General features: G+C 42.5%; 1 protein-coding gene across 1 annotated transcript in view; it reads left to right on the forward strand.

The window, feature by feature from the left end:
* The first annotated feature begins 5,252 nt into the window (after positions 1 to 5,252).
* Positions 5,253 to 17,500, forward strand: part of LOC110524944 (A disintegrin and metalloproteinase with thrombospondin motifs 19) — a 123,202-nt gene continuing 110,954 nt past the window's right edge. Inside the window, exons 1-4 of the mRNA XM_036976698.2 lie at positions 5,253 to 5,674; positions 5,962 to 6,461; positions 11,462 to 11,642; positions 17,292 to 17,464. Coding sequence (XP_036832593.1) covers positions 5,608 to 5,674; positions 5,962 to 6,461; positions 11,462 to 11,642; positions 17,292 to 17,464 — 921 coding nt within the window. The 5' untranslated portion in view covers positions 5,253 to 5,607. The remainder of the gene's footprint in view (positions 5,675 to 5,961; positions 6,462 to 11,461; positions 11,643 to 17,291; positions 17,465 to 17,500) is intronic.

The raw sequence follows: 17,500 nt of genomic DNA on the forward strand, positions 1-17,500 counted from the left end.
GCTAGGGGCTAGGCAGGTGGGAGAACTTTGTTTAACTTTCACTATGGAGATCAAAATAGCAAAAAGGGAATGGGTCCGTTTCGCGGGGTGGGGGTCGAACCCTATATTACATTTGGGACTTGAATGGATCAGAAAAGGGCTCTAATTTGTCTGTTTGTTTTTCTCTCCCAGTGACCTTACTAAGACTTTCTCCTCTCCATTAGCGGTGTAATAGAGGAGATTTGGCTCAGTGGGTTGAGGGGAGAAGGACAATTTGAGGCCTGAATACGAGAAACATGAACAAGCTAGCCCTCGATTTGTAGCCATTCTATGAGAGAAAGCTTTTGTCCTTGAAAAACATTCTGTTGCTACAATCTGCATCACATCATGTTTCACCGATAGACGAAATCTTGCTTTATCATTTCATACACTACATGGCACCTTGGAGACTACTCTGATGTCTCTCTCTGATTCATTGTAAATGTCATTGTTGTATTCAATTGAATTGTATTCTGTGACTATTTTAGTCAAAGCTTTCACATGCGCATTTCCATAAAACAATGTCCATTCTCTTAATAAATTCTCATAATTTGGATTAAGGTACATTGTATACAGGACTGACACCACGCTTTGTTTCATTGCACTTTATCGTGAGGACAGGCTTGAATCCACAACACAATAAGCTCTATATCCATTGGAAATCATAAACAACATCCCAAATGACACCATATTTCCTATACGGTGCACTAGTTTTGACCAGAGCTCTATAGACCCTGGTCAAAAAGTAGTGCACTAAATAGGTAACAGGGTGCCATTTGGGACATAGTTATAGCTTCCAAATAGCATTAACGTAGTGTAGTCCTTGCTGGCCCGCTGCTCCTCGATGACTGAGCTATTTGTATAGCCACAGTTCAAAGTTGTTATGATCTCAGCATCTAAAACTGGGTGTGGAATCAGGACTCTGACTGTTAGTACAACAGTTTCTCAAAATGGAAGTAAATCTTGATTAATCCAGTACAACTCCAATGCTTGATGGATTACAGAAATAACACGTTTTAATAAGAAGGATTTGCACTGTAATGAACTCTATAATTCAAACATAATGTCTTTCATCAGTCAGATGTTGGACAACAGTGTATCATCTCTGTATTCAGAATCCTCGGTTGCTCCGCAGACATTACACAGTGTAAATGAATACTGCACAGTTTGCTCAGAACAATGCTATTATGTAAACCATGTAGATCATAACACATGATATAATGGTATTCTCTCACAGGGATATTCCTGACCTGCAGCTCCGTTGTTGCACTAGGAATATCATTAACAGGGACACACAACACAAGACTGTAAGAAACACATCATATTTGTAAAGTTAAAGAATATCTGTGAGTCAAAGTAATTTCACATGAGTTAAAACTAGTGCATAATAACCGGAGAATAACTTCATTTCTAGATTATAAACATGAAACAAATCCACTAATTTGTGCAACACTCTTCATGGAATTAACTACTGAGTCCTGTAATGGAGTCATGTTCTAGAGTCCTGTAATGGAGTCATGTCCTGGAGTTCTGTAATGGAGTCATGTTCTGGACTGTAATGGAGTCATGTCCTGGAGTCCTGTAATGGAGTCATGTTCTGGAGTTCTGTAATGGAGTCATGTTCTGGAGTTCTGTAATGGAGTCATGTCCTGGAGTTCTGTAATGGAGTCATGTTCTGGAGTTCTGTAATGGAGTCATGTCCTGGAGTTCTGTAATGGAGTCATGTTCTGGAGTTCTGTAATGGAGTCATTTTCTGGAGTTCTGTAATAGAGTCATGTCCTGGAGTTTCGTAATGGAGTCACATTGCAACTACAGTCATTACGTAGTTGCAACTTGCAAGTGTATGCAATCTCTTTGTAACCAGAGTACAGTATAGTTGATGCTCTATGGTTTGACATTGTATTTAGACAACAAGGGATAGTTAGTTCCCTACAAGAACCATAGTTTAGCATTTTGTTTATTAGTTCACTGTTGATACAATCCTAAGGAATTGTGCATGTCAGAAGTCAATTTTTCAAGATGGAGAACTTTCAGTACATAGAAAAAACTGTGATGAGTATTATTTTTGAATTATCACTTTTAAGCAGCAATCAGCAGTTTAAACAGTTTTCTGTAAAAAGCTGAGGGATGAGGTTGGAGAAACCACTCTCAAATTCATAGACAGAGCAATGGATGCAAGGCCTCACCATCCATGATATCTAAATTATAGTTTGAACCATGTTATGAGGCTATAATAGTGTTTGTTTACATTTACTTTGTTTACAAACATTGGAATAAAACAAGCTTATATTTGGGGTTCTGGTGGGGTACGACAGTTTAACTAAGCTCATGGGTCATATCATTAATTTACAAGGCCAAAAATGGAACGAAGCAACTGCAGATTGCCCCTTTTAAAGTGCACAAGTCACTGCCCAGGCGAGAACCGTTGACTGACTGAGTGAGTGACATCACTAAACCTGGCCCATCAATACCAAACATGCCAGCAAGACTGGCAAAGCTTGAACTCAGTATGCCCTAATTGATTACATGCCCATGTTGCTGCCAATTTGATTACTTGTGCTCTTCTTTCTTGTTTTCATTTGTGTTGAAATGTGTCAAATGATTCCGTAATATGCCACCTGGTAAGAGGACTATATTGAAAATATCTTAATCAACTTTGCATTACCCCATGAGATTTGATATTCCAGAAGGCAAATTCCGTATGAAATCATATCAGTATGCTTTGGCACAGGAGAAATCAGACTTATCAAGTATTACTCAAATGCTCCTTCGTTGAAAAAAAATGGATTAGATCATTTTGCATCAGGTCATCTCACTGTGGTAGTAGAAAGCCAGATAGAGCCCCACAGTGGAGGTGTCATAATACCCAAAAACCTAGCAGTCAAACAGGGAAATGGTTGCAATCGTTTTTCCACCATTCATTTTTCCTATAAGGGCTGTGATTTGTGTAGGCTTACCCTGGCGTGATGTTTTGATAACCATATCAATCTCTCTCGGACAGGGTGACTTATCAATATATTTGGCTCTATTTACTCTCAGATTCAAAAATGCTAATTAGCATCCGAGTCGACATCATGCAAGACAACAAATCCCTGCAATCTCCTGCACATCATCTCTAACTGACAACTTTGCTAACAGGTATTGGGTCAATTTAAAACTTGCACAACACAAGACATTTTTCTAATTTCATCATTACTACATTTAGGTAACATTAGATAGTTCATCCAGAGACTCTTACCTTTGCCTCGATTTGGCAGTCTTATCCAGATCATCATGACATTTCATAGCCACATTAGCAGCTAATTAGCATTTCATTTTTGGAGGGTAAATACAGGCTAATATATTGATAAACATCACCTTGTCCTAGATATATTTACATGGTTATCAAAATGTCATGCCAGGGTAAGCCTACACAAAACACAGGCCTTATTTTAAGTGTTTCTTGAAACCCTATTGGAAAAATGAATGGTGGAAAAATTATTGGAACTAATACTGTGGTACTCTATAGCACCTGGATGGGACCCTAGCTCTGGTCCAGGGTGTTAGGTGAGTGCTAGCTCTGGTCCAAGGTGTTAGTGAGTGCTAGCTCTGGTCCAAGGTGTTAGTGAGTGCTAGCTCTGGTCCAGGGTGTTTGTGCGTGCTAGCTCTATCCAGGGTGTTAGTGAGTGCTAGCTCTGGTCCAGGGTGTTAGTGAGTGCTAGCTCTGGTCCAGGGTGTTAGTGAGTGCTAGCTCTGGTCCAGGGTGTTAGTGAGTGCTAGCTCTGGTCCAGGGTGTTAGTGAGTGCTAGCTCTGGTCCAGGGTGTTAGTGAGTGCCAGCTCTGGTCCAGGGTGTTAGTGAGTGCTAGCTCTGGTCCAGGGTGTTAGTGAGTGCTAGCTCTGGTCCAGGGTGTTAGTGAGTGCTAGCTCTGTCCAGGGTGTTAGTGTGTGCTATATGTGTCGGGGGGCTAGGGTCAGTTTGTTATATCTGGAGTACTTCTCCTGTCCTATTCGGTGTCCTGTGTGAATCTAAGTGTGCGTTCTCTAATTCTCTCCTTCTCTCTTTCTCTCTCTCGGAGGACCTGAGCCCTAGGACCATGCCCCAGGACTACCTGACATGATGACTCCTTGCTGTCCCCAGTCCACCTGGCTGTGCTGCTGCTCCAGTTTCAACTGTTCTGCCTTATTATTATTCGACCATGCTGGTCATTTATGAACATTTGAACATCTTGGCCATGTTCTGTTATAATCTCCACCCGGCACAGCCAGAAGAGGACTGGCCACCCCACATAGCCTGGTTCCTCTCTAGGTTTCTTCCTAGGTTTTGGCTTTTCTAGGGAGTTTTTCCTAGCCACCGTGCTTCTACACCTGCATTGCTTGCTGTTTGGGGTTTTAGGCTGGGTTTCTGTACAGCACTTTGAGATATCAGCTGATGTACGAAGGGCTATATAAATAAATTTGATTTGATTTGATTTGTGCTAGCTCTATCCAGGGTGTTAGTGCATGCTAGCTCTGTCCAGGGTGTTAGTGCGTGCTAGCTCTGTCCAGGGTGTTAGTGAGTGCTAGCTCTGTCCAGGGTGTTAGTGTGTGCCCTACCGTGTATGTAATCGATCATCTGGGATACTGTCGGATCACAGAGAAAGGATATCAGTGGTCTTGCTGACGCTTTTGATAAGCCTATCATCTAGAGAATAATGGAGAAAAAACCCAAACTCTATGAAACCCCAGAGTCATTGCTGAAAATGGGTTCTCCTATACACAAACTTACACGTTGTGAAGGGTTAGGAGCATGGGATCAACTGATGATGATGAATGAATACAAAAAGAATCACTGCAACCCAACAGGCTGCTGTTTTTACACAATTATACACCTATTCTATGAGGAAAACAACGTAGGAAATCATGAATTGGAAAATATGTTTTGACTATGGTAAAAATCAAACACAGCAGTCCTTGGCAATTACCCTTTATTGTATGATCCAAAAGATATACAGGTGTCCAAGAAATTAAATGGAAAGAACCAGCATTTGTTCAGTGAGAAGCTAAATGAAAACTCAAACAACTGAAAACGAAGTGACAACATTTTGACATGAGATGTTTTCATTCAATTTGAGCAAAAATAACTCCAATATATAGCTACAGTAGACAGACAGTAGTTTATTATGCTCCAATTAAATCTGTAAAAAGAAGCCTGCATGTTGTATTTTCTTTTGCACACCTCCTCCCCAATAAATTAAGGAAGCAACTCAACACGTGTGGCTATATTCTTCTCTGGTCTTAGTGCAGTTGAGTAGTAGGCTATTTAGAGCTTGCGGTATTGACTGCTCGAGTGTGCTCTCTACCGCTCAGTGCGCGCTGTCCATACATCAAAATCCACTTCTATACAAATCTCTCTCTCTCTCTCTCCTATGCTGACTTTTTGATTTTTACAGTGCAGGATACGGAGTCATTCATTTGGAAACACGTTCATGTGAGAGAGGAGAGAGGCGCATTTACCGGGAGATGGGGGAAAAGTATCAGGCAGCGCATAGACAACACAGAATTTGACTAATGTGCGTGGAGAGCAACTTTGTTTAACGACACTGTAAAGGTTAATTGACCAATAACTGAATATGCATCTAAAGCGTATCTTCAGTCTCCTCCATCAGTTATGTTTTCTTGGAGCATTTGCCATTGCAGGTATATGTGAAACACCTTCAATATGCAGTTTAAACGTTGATTTAGTTCATCAGGTACTCACAAGGCATGGTAACAATTCTCGATGTTTCTCACTGTTATAATTCGCTGAGTTAGCTAATATAGTGATGCGCAGGTGAGACATCACTCAGTCATTTTATTGGTGCAGACAGGCTCATCCATGGGCTACATTTTCTTTGCTCCAGTTGACCTTTCTGAAAAAGACTATAACGACTAATCCTATGGTATTTGCTGTCTTCTTTCTCTCATTTCCTATTTTTATTTTCCAGATCCACACCCCTTCCAGGAATCCGAGTCCGAAATTATTTTCCCGGAGGTTTTTCCTGATACAGGTCCACCGGCTCCTGATAAACCAACTAGCCGAGAGACTGACGCCAGCGCCGGAGCTCCCGATAAACCAACAAGCCGAGAGACTGACGCCAGCGCCGGGAGCAGCTCTCGGGAGGTTCGTTCCATTTCAAACTGGGAAGAGTACGAATCTCCAGAGCTATACCATTGGGAACCTCAAGGACCGCAAACGGCTGCTTCCACAGGGCTGAGACTCAGAATTCCTGCTTTTGGCAGGGACCTGCACCTCATCCTGAAGAGAGACACTCGATTTCTGTCCCAGAAATTCATGGTGGAGAGGAGACAGAAAGCACAAAAGGCATCTCGGAGCAGTATGCCAGTTTCGTCCGCTGCCAACACAGAAGAGAGAGGATGCTATTACAGCGGAACTGTTCTCAATGACGCAGGATCCATTGCCTCATTCAGCACCTGCGCAGGACTGGTAAATATATCATATTCAAGTCAATAGCATGATTGGCATATTAGTTATGTTTATTGATAGGCCTAAGTGTTATTTGTTGTGTATTTAAAAAAAAACACAAGCTATGCTCATGCATGAGAATGGAATAGCCTGTAACACCTGACATTTCCAACATCATACTTCTGAGTTTGCATACTATTAAACAACAACAATAGGGTACATTTCATTTTTGCAATCCAAATACACTGTTTTAGTAGGCTACTGTCTAGACATCCGTTCAAGTCATTCTGGGACGATTCATACATTCAGAGTTGGAGGTATGTGTAGGACAAGGACCATTGAACTCAAACAAACAATCTACCCATTGTGACTTGATAGGAATGTTGAAGGTTCCTACCCATTGTGACAGTTTGATAGGGATGTTGAAGGTTCTCTGCCCATTGTGACAGTTTAATAGGGATGTTGAAGGGCCCCTACCCATTGTGACAGTTTAATAGGGATGTTGAAGGTTCTCTACCCATTGTGACAGTTTAATAGGGATGTTGAAGGGCCCCTACCCATTGTGACAGTTTAATAGGGATGTTGAAGATTCTCTACCCATTGTGACAGTTTAATAGGGATGTTGAAGGGCCCCTACCCATTGTGACAGTTTAATAGGGATGTTGAAGATTCTCTACCCATTGTAACAGTTTGATAGGGATGTTGAAAATGTCCTACTCATTGTGACAGTTCAATGGGGATGTTGAAGTATGTCTAAAGTGGGAAGGTACTGTAGCTCCTCTGTATCTCTGTCAGTGAGTGTGTGTGTGTGTGTGTGTATGTGGTGTATTTGTGTTTATATGTGTGTAACTCCATGCATACCGCCTTAGCCTTAGGTGTATCTTTTGAATGTGTGGGAGGTAAACTCTCCAAGGTCCACTGCCTTTTTGGCCCACCCTGCTTTGTGCCGTCTCAGGGCAGACAACACGGACTTCTCCGTGAGCCACAGCACAGAATCATTAGCAGCCCCCTGAGGTTTTAAGGGTGAGCTCCTGTGGTTAGAGAGGCTTGGACTCAGTCTCAACAGTTTGGACCACAATCCCGGGCTCTGTCTTGTTAACCCGAAACTTCGCCTCACACACATTGGAACAAGCAATGAGCTTGGCAAAGGCACGGTATTGCTTTTCCCTTCATTGTTTTCTTTCTCCTTGTTTGTCCGTGCGACAACAAGTTCTCAATTAATGAAATATTGCAGTTCATGTGAATTAACTTTTACGATGGCGACGAAACCAGTTGTGTGGTTTTGCAATATTGGTTTTGTTATCGTCTAAATATACCAGTATCTGTGTCCAGTCATTTTGTAGAACCAGTGTACAGTATATGCCCTTCTACACCATTGGATCAGTCCACACAACAATGTATCACTGAGAAATATACCACAGCCAGACCTCTGACCTAAGATAAACCGAGTACTGTTTGAAGTGATGGTCTAAGGTTCTGATGTTCACACCACAGTAGAGGCAGCATTAGGAATCTACAACATTGTTGACCTCAGCAGACTCACCAAAGGTGACAGAATTTTGAGGCTAATTTTAGAATGTGACAAACGTTACATAAGTTGACATTTAATCAACCTCTCTCTCTCGCTCTCTCTCTCTCTCTCTCTCTCTCTGCACTGATTCATTTAGTTTCATAGTGTCTACAACTTCTATGCATTCTGGTGTATGGATGTGTATTGTGTGGAGATTAGCATTTACCTAACATTTTAATGGCATGGCAAGGTTGACTGCACTCCATAGTTAGAAAATGGGTCTCTTTTAAAATACTGAATCATTCAGAAAGTTGACCAAAACTGCTGAAATGTAACGAGCAAGAGGATTTGACATTTTGTGTCCTGTATGTCTATTGGGCAATTATGTTCTAATAATGTTTGATTGGCAATAGCAGAGTTGGTCATGGGTCAAATGGCACAAAAGGATGGAGTTGGCGGGGTGATTGACAGGCCGTAAACGGATCGACCTCGACCCTAAGCCCTTGTAATTGGTATAATTACATAGCCATAACACTGCAACAGTAGCCATGTCAGAACTGCGAGGAGGGATAACTGGAGTGAGAAGGAGAAATTGGTTGATAAAAGAATGACCCAAAGACTTTTAACGCTAGTGCAGAAGTAAAACTCCATCAGTCATGTTGTTGTTCTGCTATGTTCTTGCCGAACTCCACACTGATGCCTTGATGATGTGAAAAGTCCTTTTGAAAATGAAAGGTGGTCAACATAGGTCAGTGAACCATCCTCAGACCTGTTTTTTGAGGGGTCAGTGTAGTCTCACAGACGCAGACGCGTTGCCTCCCACAATGTACCAAAGTTCCAGCATACATGTCTGTACAAGTACCTGTTGAAGTACCTGTTGAAGTACCTGTATCTTCGTCAGTTGGAATAGAGAAGAAGAGGTGGAACTACGTTAGAGACCGATCCCTTCATGTCCTGCCGTGAACATTCTCGGTAGCTAGCTAGATGAAGCTCACAGAGGATATTTTCAATGAGTGTGTTTTGCTAGTTAGTGGTTTGCATGCGCCATGACATTAGAGTTACAAGCTTAAAACCACTGACTGGCATGATTCCCAGACCTAGTGCTGTTGCCCTAGGTCTGGGATCTCTGAGACAAGGGCCAGTTAGGCTTGAAGTGGTCATGCCTTGCCCTCGGTCTATCTCTGCCCACATTGGGCAGCAGTTTTCTCCTCATCAGCCCACTTTCTTTTAATCAGGCAACACCGGTGGCTTGTTTAGTCTGCGCAAATCATCAAACCCAAACCAAATATGCCTTCACCATCGGCCTATCCTCTCCCTTCACTCCCCTCCAGCAACACTCCCCTCCTGACCCTCCCCCTTCTTTCCAAACATCAGGTAATCCCTCCGGGGGTTTGTTGGAGAGTTCCTCGTCATTTTCTCACCACGTTTGGAGAATAGCGCCGAGGGGAATGGGTGCATATGGACAATTTGAGGTTATGGAGCTTGCAATGAGAGCTGGGGAGCTGTGGGTGTTGGGGAGGTAGTGGAGAGTTCTAGGTAGTGGGGAGCTCTAGGTAGTGGGGAGGTAGTGGGGAGCTTTAGGTAGTGGGGAGGTAGTGGGGAGCTCTAGGTAGTGGGGAGGTAGTGGGGAACTCCAGGTATTGGGGTCCTCTAGGTAGTAGGGAGGTAGTGGGTAGTGGGGAGCACTAGGTAGTGGGGAGCTCTAGGTAGTGGGGAACTCGAGGTAGTGGGGAGATCTCTAGGTAGTAGGGAGCTCAAGGTAGTTGGGAGCTCTAGGTAGTAGGGAGATCTAGGTAGTGGTGAGGTAGTGGGTCCTCTAGGTAGTGGGGAGATAGTGGGGAGCACTAGGTAGTGGAGAGGTAGTGGGGAGCTCTAATTAGTGGAGAGCTCTAGGTAGTAGGGAGCTATAGGTGGTGGAGATCTCTAGGTAGTAGGGAGCTCAAGGTAGTTGGGAGCTCTAGGTAGTAGGGAGATCTAGGTAGTGGTGAGGTAGTGGGGTCCTCTAGGTAGTGGGGTCCTCTAGGTAGTGGGGAGCTCTAGGTAGTAGGGACCATTAGGTAGTGGTGAGGTAGTGGGGAGCTCTAGGCAGTGAGGAACTCTAGGTAGTAGGGAGCTCTAGATAGTGGTGAGGTAGTGGGGAACTCTAGGTAGTTGGGAGGTAGTGGGAAGCTCTAGGTAGTGGAGAGCTCTAGGTTGTGGGGAGCACTAGTTAGTTGTGAGCTCTAGGTAGTGGGGGAGCTCTAGGTAGTGGGGAGCTCTAGGTAGTAGGGAACTCTAAGTAGTGGGGAGCTCTAGGTTGTAGGGAGGTAGTGGAGAACTCTAGGTAGTGGGGAGCTCTATGTAGTGGGAAATTCTACGTAGGAAATTCTACAGTCAGTTTTGAGAATGACACAAATAGTAATTTTCACAAAGTTTGCTGCTTCAGTGTCTTTAGATATTTTTGTCAGACGTTACTATGGGATACTGAAGTATAATTACAAGCATTTCATAAGTGTCAAAGGCTTTTATTGACAATTACATGAAGTTGATGCAAAGAGTCAATATTTGCAGTGTTGCCCCTTCCTTTCAAGACTTCTGCAATCCTCCGTGGCATGTAGACGTCTCTGCCACATGGCATGCCTCCAAGCCTTCAGGGCTGGGGTTCTGGGGTTCCATGGTTCTGGGGTTCCATGGTTCTGGGGTTTTGGGGTTCCATGGTTCTGGGGTTCCATGGTTCTGTGTAGTGTGTTTAGCCGGGAGGTTCAGAGAAATGCCACAACCACTTCAAGCTCTGCACGGAAGTGGGAAACCTGACTAGCGTTCACACGTACCAATGAGAATGCTGCTCCTTATTGCTCAGAGAGAGACGCTGTGAACGTACTGAGAAGGACAAACACAGTGCAGTGTGTGCGGTGTGTATCGTTTGACATGAACTGACGTCAGGCAGTCAGCTTGCTTATGAAATGTCAGTGTATATCAGGCTGATGACATGGTCAGTACAGCGACAACACAGCAGGCTCAAGTGATGAGTGACTGAAATGTTTAGGTCTTTGCATTCAAATGTCATCTGCATTTGTTGCTGTACGTTCATCTCTCATTCATAATTAAGCCAGGTGTTCTCTTAGATGTAATTAGGGTGAGAGAGAGAAAGAGGCTTTACCATCATGAATACCTCATGGCTCTGCTGTACAGTTTGAAGACATTTTTCCCCCAGACACAAATCAGCACCTATTGTGCGTCCCGTGTGTCTCAGTTGATAGAGGATGGGTGGTTGTAACTCCACGGGTGTGGGTTCATTTCCCATGGTGGGCCAGTATGAACTCACTACTGTAAGTTGCTCTGGATAGCTAAAATGTGAATCTATTTTTGATGCCTAGATTGATATGCTGCTGTGCTCTCCTACAATATCTCCCCTCCTTTGTCAGTGGGCGAAGTTTAAGCTGGATGCGCTGTCATCAGATGGTCAGGAAAAAATGCGGTTTGAGTGCAAGCCATGATCTCTGTCCTGTCTCGTCCATTTTTTTTTTTGCAGATGGGCTTCATTCAACTCAATGGAGACTTCCTCTACATCGAGCCTGTCAATAGAACGCTGGCCGTCACGGGACAGGCCCACCGCGTGTACAGGAGGAAGCGCTCCACCACCGAGGAGAGACAGACAGACAAGCAGACGACAGACAAACAGACAAGCAGCAACTATTGTGGAGTCATTCCAGGTGGGCTACCTCCATCTTGTGCTGCAGACACATTATTGATGAAGATGTTCCCCTTTCGGAACGCTGAAGTTATTAAAGGGACAGTGCACTTTTTAAGATTTAGGTTAACCTCCATATCCAAAATAAGCAAAGAAAAGTTTACGTTTTGGATTAAAATTGGTTTAGGGATTTTTGGTCTGCACTGCCTGTTATGAAGATCCCACAGGGATCCTATTAAATTACTTTAGGGGCCATGCAGTGTTGGGGAAGCTACTCTAAAAATGCAGTCTACCACTCTACCAATTACTTCACACTGGAAGAAGTTACGCTACATTAAAGCTACCCTTATGAAATATATAGTTTACTTAACTAACGTTACTTTGAAAAATATGTTGACCACATCCAATCTAAATCTGAAATATTGTAGACTACAAATTGCAAGAAGAGATCACTCTGGAGTCAGATGTTAACAGAATGTGTAACTTAGCCTAGTAAATACAACAACTATGTTTCAAGTGAGAATAAGGCAGGTCTGATGCCAAAACAGAAAGGAAATTATTGCCTAAATCACCCATATTTTATTATATTTTTGCAAAGAAAATTGTGTGAACCTCCAGTAGATATACTGTCCCCGTCCATACAGCCAGCGGGGTTCTCCATACATCGCCCGGACAGGAAAAAATAACTCTCCGGTAAAAATAACACCACTACATGGCTACTGTAAACATTACCTAGATTTGAATTTAGTTCAACTACCACCAAGCTACTGCAAAATGTAGTTAAAATACTAGTTGAACTACATGAAGTGCCCTACTCCAACATTGTGGCTATTTCATCAATAAATCCTCAAAGTTCCAGAATGGTGTGATAATGGCAGCCATTTTGGCCAGGGAAATTTCCAAACCAGTCTAATTGACCCTTTGCTAAGGCCCGCCCCTCTTGGAAACTTTTTGCAAACTGTTGCAAAATTGCCCATTCAACGACTGGCGAAATCCCCTCACAATGATCTCAAACTGTGTTTCTAATACACAATGAAATTAAACACAGACTACCCCTTGCTAATCAGGAAACTCTTGGATATGTTGTGGTGGACTGTCATTACAATTGCATCACAGGAACCTGGTACAATGTTTTATGTAGTGTAGCTAGCAACTGTGAATGGCTCAGAATCCACTAAACATGCAGTCAAAGCTATAAGCACTTTTGGAACTAACCAGTGCGTTCAACTTGTTTACGGATGTCTACGGATGTCGATTGCAGATGGGAATTGTATTCAAAGCATTGCTCACTTAGCTAGCTTACAATTTTTTTTTCGAAAACAAATTATATTGAGTGGCTAGCTAGCGTTAGCAACATTTGGTGGTCAATGAGACTGAGAGAGCTAGCTAACCAGCTGAGTTAGCAAACAATGTAACAAAAATATAATTTTGGATTAAAAAAATACTCCATCAACAGGCTCTGTATTTCAGAAATCACAATAGCAAGTACTCCTGGTGCACTATAAAATGATTTAGCCATTTTTAGCACAGTTTTTGCCATAGCCCTCACTGGCTTTCATGCGTTTTTAACTTGAGTTTGTCCGAAGTGTCGGCCTCAACGACAGTTGCTATCCATTGGTGCACTGCGATTGGTTGCCCACAAGATGACAAGATGGTGCTGACAGAAATGGTTCCCCTGTTGCTCGCTCCTAGCCAACTTTGCAATATATTGGGGTTATTTCTATTATTATTTGCTCAGAATGTTTCTCGCTGAAAATAACTTTTGGATATTAGATTGGCGTTCACTCACCAGCATTTTGACCAGAAATGACTCTTTCCACAATTGGATCCTTTGTTTGTACCCCCCAAGGCAATTCCACTGATCTCAGGGGTTGCTACAAGATGCCGTCGACAGAGAAGAGGAATTCGGAGTGTGCTTTTAATCCCACTTAGGAAGCGTGCATAGCATCCACCATTTAAAAATATATTACTTGCTAATGTGCAGTGCCTGGACATTAAAGTAGGTGAGCTCAGGGCGAGGATCTCCTTCCAGAGAGACATCAGGGACTGTAACATACTTTGTTTCATGGAATCATGGCTCTCTCTGGATATATATATATATATATATATACTGTCCCCGTCCATACAGCCAGCGGGGTTCTCCATACATCGCCCGGACAGGAAAAAATAACTCTCCGGTAAAATAACACATTCAGTCTCTCCCTATCCCAGTCTGTTGTCCCCACTTGCTTCAAGATGTCCACCATTGTTCCTGTACCCAAGAAAACGAAGGTAACTGACCTAAATACTATCGCTACGTAGCATTCACTTCTGTCATCATGAAGTGCTTTGAGAGGCTAGTTAAGGATCATATCACGTCCACCTTACCTGACACCCTAGACCAACTACAATTTGCATACCGCCCTAAGTTCCACGGATGATGCAATCACAATCGCCATCACACTGCACACTTCCCTATCCCATCTGGACAAGAGGAATACCTATGTAAGAATGCTGTTCATTGACTACAGCTCAAGCTCATCACTAAGCTCTGGGCCCTGGGTCTGAACCCCACCCTGTGCAACTGGGTCCTGGACTTCCTGACGAGCCGACCCCAGGTGGTGAAGGTAGGAAACAACACCTCCGCTATGCTGATCTTCAACACGGGGGACCCCCCGGGGTGGTGCTCTGCCCCCTCCTGTACACCCTGTTTACTCATGACTGTGTGACCACGCACGTCTCCAACTTAATCATCAAGTTTGCAGACGAAACAACAGTGGTAGGACCGATTACCAACAAAATAAACGAGCCGATCATGGACTTCAGGAGACAGCAGAGAGAGCATGCCCCCATCCACATCGACGGGGCCACAGTGGAGGGGTTTGAAAAGCTCTTCGGAGTACAGATCACTGACAAGCTGAAATGGTCCATCCAAAACAGACAGACTGTGTTGAAGAGAAGACCCTCACAAACTTCTACAGATGCACCATTAAGAGCTTCCTGCCAGGTTGTATCACCGCCTGGTACGGTGATGCATTTCCTCCTTTCAGTTATGCAGGGAAATAAAAGTAACGGCAGAAATTGTGTAATAGAAATATTGTCAAACCAAAATTTGTCATATAATTATATATACAGTATTTAAGTAATGATACTACTACAAATAATGGTCCTTGTAGAACATGTTTGTCTGGTATAAGGTATGGCTGGTCAGTAAATTAATATAGATAGAGACATGAACTATCTCTACCTACAGTATATTAATTTACTGACCAGTTATACCAGACAAACATTTTCTATAAGGCCCATTATACCTTACCTTTACGCATGATGCAACAGTGTCAACAAACCATGTTCTTCACAAAGGCCCAGTGACACATTCTCAACCTGTAGGTTGTTATCCACTTCATATTTTCTACCTTCGTGATTTGTAAATTATCCTGTAATCCTAAGGCATTTCCACCTATGCTGTTCATCAACCCTACATTGAATTTGTACATCTCAATGTCAGAAAGTAATAGCTTCCACACTGGCGTTCGGCCTCTTGCATGCTATAACGCTCCATTGATAAAGCTCATGCCTCAGCTTATTGAGAGATCCATGTCTGATTTATGTACAGCGGGCAAGAGAACTCAATGGCGTGTAGACGAAGACGTTTTCTCTGCTCGCCAGATTGGACTTCTGAGATCTTTTAAAAATCCAGAAAAGATGTGAACATATAAAACCACTCAGCCGCAACTCAACATAACTGTCACACGTGGACCTACAGTATCTGTCAGGTTCAACGATAGTGGCCCTGGTCGTAAGACGTTCACTGTTCTACCGTTCCTAGTTCTCACCTTGAATAAGCGCAGGGTCACATCGGGGTCTCCACATCAGTGTTAAACCTCGAGCTCTCGCAAAGCGGACTAGAAACCAAGAAGGGTTTTCATTACGAGGTCTTACCTATCTGCTTTTGATCAAGAAAATCCACTCCAGATGAGGTCAATGTGTGTGGACTTTCTGTCTACTACCCATTTTCAAAATAAGTATGTGCTGACCAATAAAGTCACTATATAACTAACCACTATTTCATATGTATGGGCGTACGTTTCAGTTACAGATACTAGACAGTTACATGGAGTTACATGGAACTACAGTGTCAATACACTTGTAGTTGATTTGAAACAGAATCTGACCATTTTCATTTGACAAAAATGTCACCCATTGTTCTGTGTTCCTTTGTTATACTGAGTAGTTACACTATGATTATACTAGTTACCATGTTACTGACTAGTTACACTCTGGTTATTCTAGTTACCATGTTACTGACTAGTTACACTCTGGTTATACTAGTTACCATGTTATGCTGACTAGTATAGTCTGGTTATACTAGTTGCCATGTTACTGACTAGTTACACTCTGGTTATACTAGTTACCATATTATGCTGACTAGTATAGTCTGGTTAAACTAGTTACCATGTTACTGACTAGTTACACTCTTGTTATACTAGTTACCATGTTATACTGACTAGTTACACTCTGGTTATACTAGTTACCATGTTATACTGACTAGTTACACTCTGGTTATACTAGTTACCATGTTATACTGACTAGTTACACTCTGGTTATACTAGTTACCATGTTATACTGACTAGTTACACTCTGGTTATACTAGTTACCATGTTATACTGACTAGTTACACTCTGGTTATACTAGTTACCATGTTATACTGACTAGTATAGTCTGGTTATACTAGTTGCCATGTTACTGACTAGTTACACTCTGGTTATACTAGTTACCATGTTATGCTGACTAGTATAGTCTGGTTATACTAGTTGCCATGTTACTGACTAGTTACACTCTGGTTATACTAGTTACCATGTTATGCTGACTAGTATAGTCTGGTTATACTAGTTACCATGTTACTGACTAGTTACACTCTGGTTATACTAGTTACCATATTATGCTGACTAGTATAGTCTGGTTAAACTAGTTACCATGTTACTGACTAGTTACACTCTTGTTATACTAGTTACCATGTTATACTGACTAGTTACACTCTGGTTATACTAGTTACCATGTTATACTGACTAGTTACACTCTGGTTATACTAGTTACCATGTTATACTGACTAGTTACACTCTGGTTATACTAGTTACCATGTTATACTGACTAGTTACACTCGGGTTATACTCGAGTAACTACATGGGCTAACACTATTTGAATAGGAATTACATAAGGACTCCGTAACACATTCATAAGGACTCCATAACACATTCATAAGGACTCCATAGCACATTCATAAGGACTCCATAACACAGTCATAAGGACTCCATAACACATTCATAAGGACTCCATAGCACATTCATAAGGACTCCATAACACAGTCATAAGGACTCCATAACACATTCATAAGGACTCCATAACACAGTCATAAGGATTACATAACACAGTCATAAGGACTCCATAACACAGTCATAAGGACTCCATAACACATTCATAAGGATTACATAACACATTCATAAGGACTCCATAACACAGTCATAAGGATTACATAACGCATTCATAAGGATTACATAACACATTAAAAGGACTCCACAACACATTCATGAGCAGTACACAAGCGTGCCTACGTCGACTACAACAATTTGACTACAGGACGTTATGGGAAGCGTCACAATAAGCGTTGTCATTTTTCTCTGTTTATTTACAGAAAGACAGAAGAGTAAGAACAGGAAGCCGTCTGAGGGAGGCAGAGGGAAGCGGTACTTGTATAAACTACTCCACGAGTACAACGTGGAGACTGTGGTGGTGGCCGACCCAGCTATGGTCAGCTACCACGGCTCAGAGGCAGCCAAACGATTCATCCTCACCATCATGAATATGGTATGTGTATAGACTTACATAGAATCAAATAAAATA

The sequence above is a fragment of the Oncorhynchus mykiss genome, chromosome 5, assembly GCF_057628025.1.
Source record: "Oncorhynchus mykiss isolate SJ-2025 chromosome 5, ASM5762802v1, whole genome shotgun sequence".
NCBI classification, from domain to species: domain Eukaryota; kingdom Metazoa; phylum Chordata; class Actinopteri; order Salmoniformes; family Salmonidae; genus Oncorhynchus; species Oncorhynchus mykiss.